The sequence below is a fragment of the Sinocyclocheilus anshuiensis genome, unplaced genomic scaffold (assembly GCF_001515605.1).
Source record: "Sinocyclocheilus anshuiensis isolate Anshui unplaced genomic scaffold, SAMN03320099.WGS_v1.1 scaffold1716, whole genome shotgun sequence".
NCBI lineage: Eukaryota > Metazoa > Chordata > Actinopteri > Cypriniformes > Cyprinidae > Sinocyclocheilus > Sinocyclocheilus anshuiensis.
The window spans coordinates 131,190-132,852 of NW_015558645.1; the positions used below are offsets into that span (position 1 = coordinate 131,190).

Below are 1,663 nucleotides of genomic sequence, written 5' to 3' on the forward strand. Positions count from 1 at the left end.
TCTGCTCTTCACATTATTCTAACCTTGAGCCTGCAACTCGTCACATGTGATAAGCAGGTCACACATGACGTGTGTTTGTTGCACGACTGATGTTGTTGAACACATGGTGGGCTGAGGCATGTGTTGACAGTGAGTTTGAGTACATAGCTAAAGTAAGAATTATTACCGCCCCAAACACACGTCTTCATCGGCTGCAGTGGAACGACAGAGCAAGTCATTCATATGTGTGTGTGCTGGGTAATTTATCCGACAAGATCCTGTGCTCAACGTAATTGCATTTGTAAATGTGAAAGCAAGGCTGTGAGATCTTATCTTTCAGGGTTTTCGATCGGGCACAGTGATGCAAATATCATACTGCCCTCGCCTACATGACTGTTCATCATTTTTGTGGTGATGCTTTTGCTGACAGACGGGTCACGCTGGATGAGAAGGTGAAGGGAATGATGGCGCAGGCCTGGCGTAGAGAGGAGCAGCAGCTGGTCTGTGTGTCAATGTTTATAAAATATGCCTTTACGCCTCCCATAAATCACAGGGCTTGTTCATCCGACAAGACTCCAGTTACTAGTACTAGTATACACTAATTACAGAAGCCCTAAATGCCCTCTTACCCAACGAAAAACACCTGTTTGTTGCTGTTTTATGGAGAAAATGACCTCGTGATGCATGAGAGGGTCAGATGCTGGTCTTTAGGAGACTTTCTCCTCTCTTCCTTTGGAGAAATAAAAACATAAGTGAGTCTAGTAAGAGCATAAAGCTCTAAAATGAACGTGAGATCATTTGATGGGAAAAGTGTGGGAAAAGAGCTCATATTGAGATCTCTGCATATCTGAGCACCTTGAGACAGATCTCTTCTGAGACTCTAAGTAGAGGAGACCCATGTGAGTTTAGTGTAGGTGTTTTTGTCGATGGAGATGCCAGGCGTGTTTTTAGCTTCAAGAGCTTCTCAAAGGCATCGTGTGAGATCTCACTTCAGGCTACACGCATGTATATGTGTTTGATCTTCTACGATGATGATAATACATAGCAACGCCCTAAAACTACCTAGAGTACCCTAGCAACCGCAGAGCTTTGTACTAAAAAGCACTACTATGCATAGCAATGCACTTAAAACACACAGAGCCATCGCAACAACATAGCAACTCCCTGACAATGACCTGAAATAAACAAACAACACTCATGTTTACTTCAGCAATTATCACTCCATTTTATTTGTTAAAATAACTTGTTTACTACATGTGATTCTGTATTTCCTGCACCGCTTCTGAATGGCTCGTTGGGTTTTCCTCATGGACAAAAACAAAAACCCTAACCCTAACAAACAACAACACAAGTGTAATCTAATTCACAAACAAATTACTCTATAAACCGATTCCTTTTAGCGAATCCAAACAATACAGCGTGATAACTGTAGTCTGATTCGTCATGACTCTTATCAGTCGGTTCTTTTAGTGAATCAAAACATCCAGCACCACAGGTGTAATCAGATTCCTGAACAAATGACTCTTCTGAACCGGGGCTTTTTAGAGAATCAAAAACAAACAGCCATTCATGAACAAATGATTCTTTTGAGCCGGTTCTTATAAAGAAGGTCATATGATGTTGCTAAAAAGAACATTATTTTGTGTATTTGGTGTAATGAAATGTGTTTATGCGGTTTAAGGTA

The 1,663-nt window shown here is 41.1% G+C and overlaps 1 protein-coding gene across 1 annotated transcript in view; it reads right to left on the reverse strand.

Moving 5' to 3' along the window:
- Positions 1-120, reverse strand: part of LOC107680938 (transcriptional enhancer factor TEF-3-like) — a 16,456-nt gene extending 16,336 nt beyond the window's left edge. The window contains exon 1 of the mRNA XM_016477033.1: positions 24-120. Coding sequence (XP_016332519.1) covers positions 24-120 — 97 coding nt within the window. The remainder of the gene's footprint in view (positions 1-23) is intronic.
- Positions 121-1,663: the final 1,543 nt, after the last annotated feature.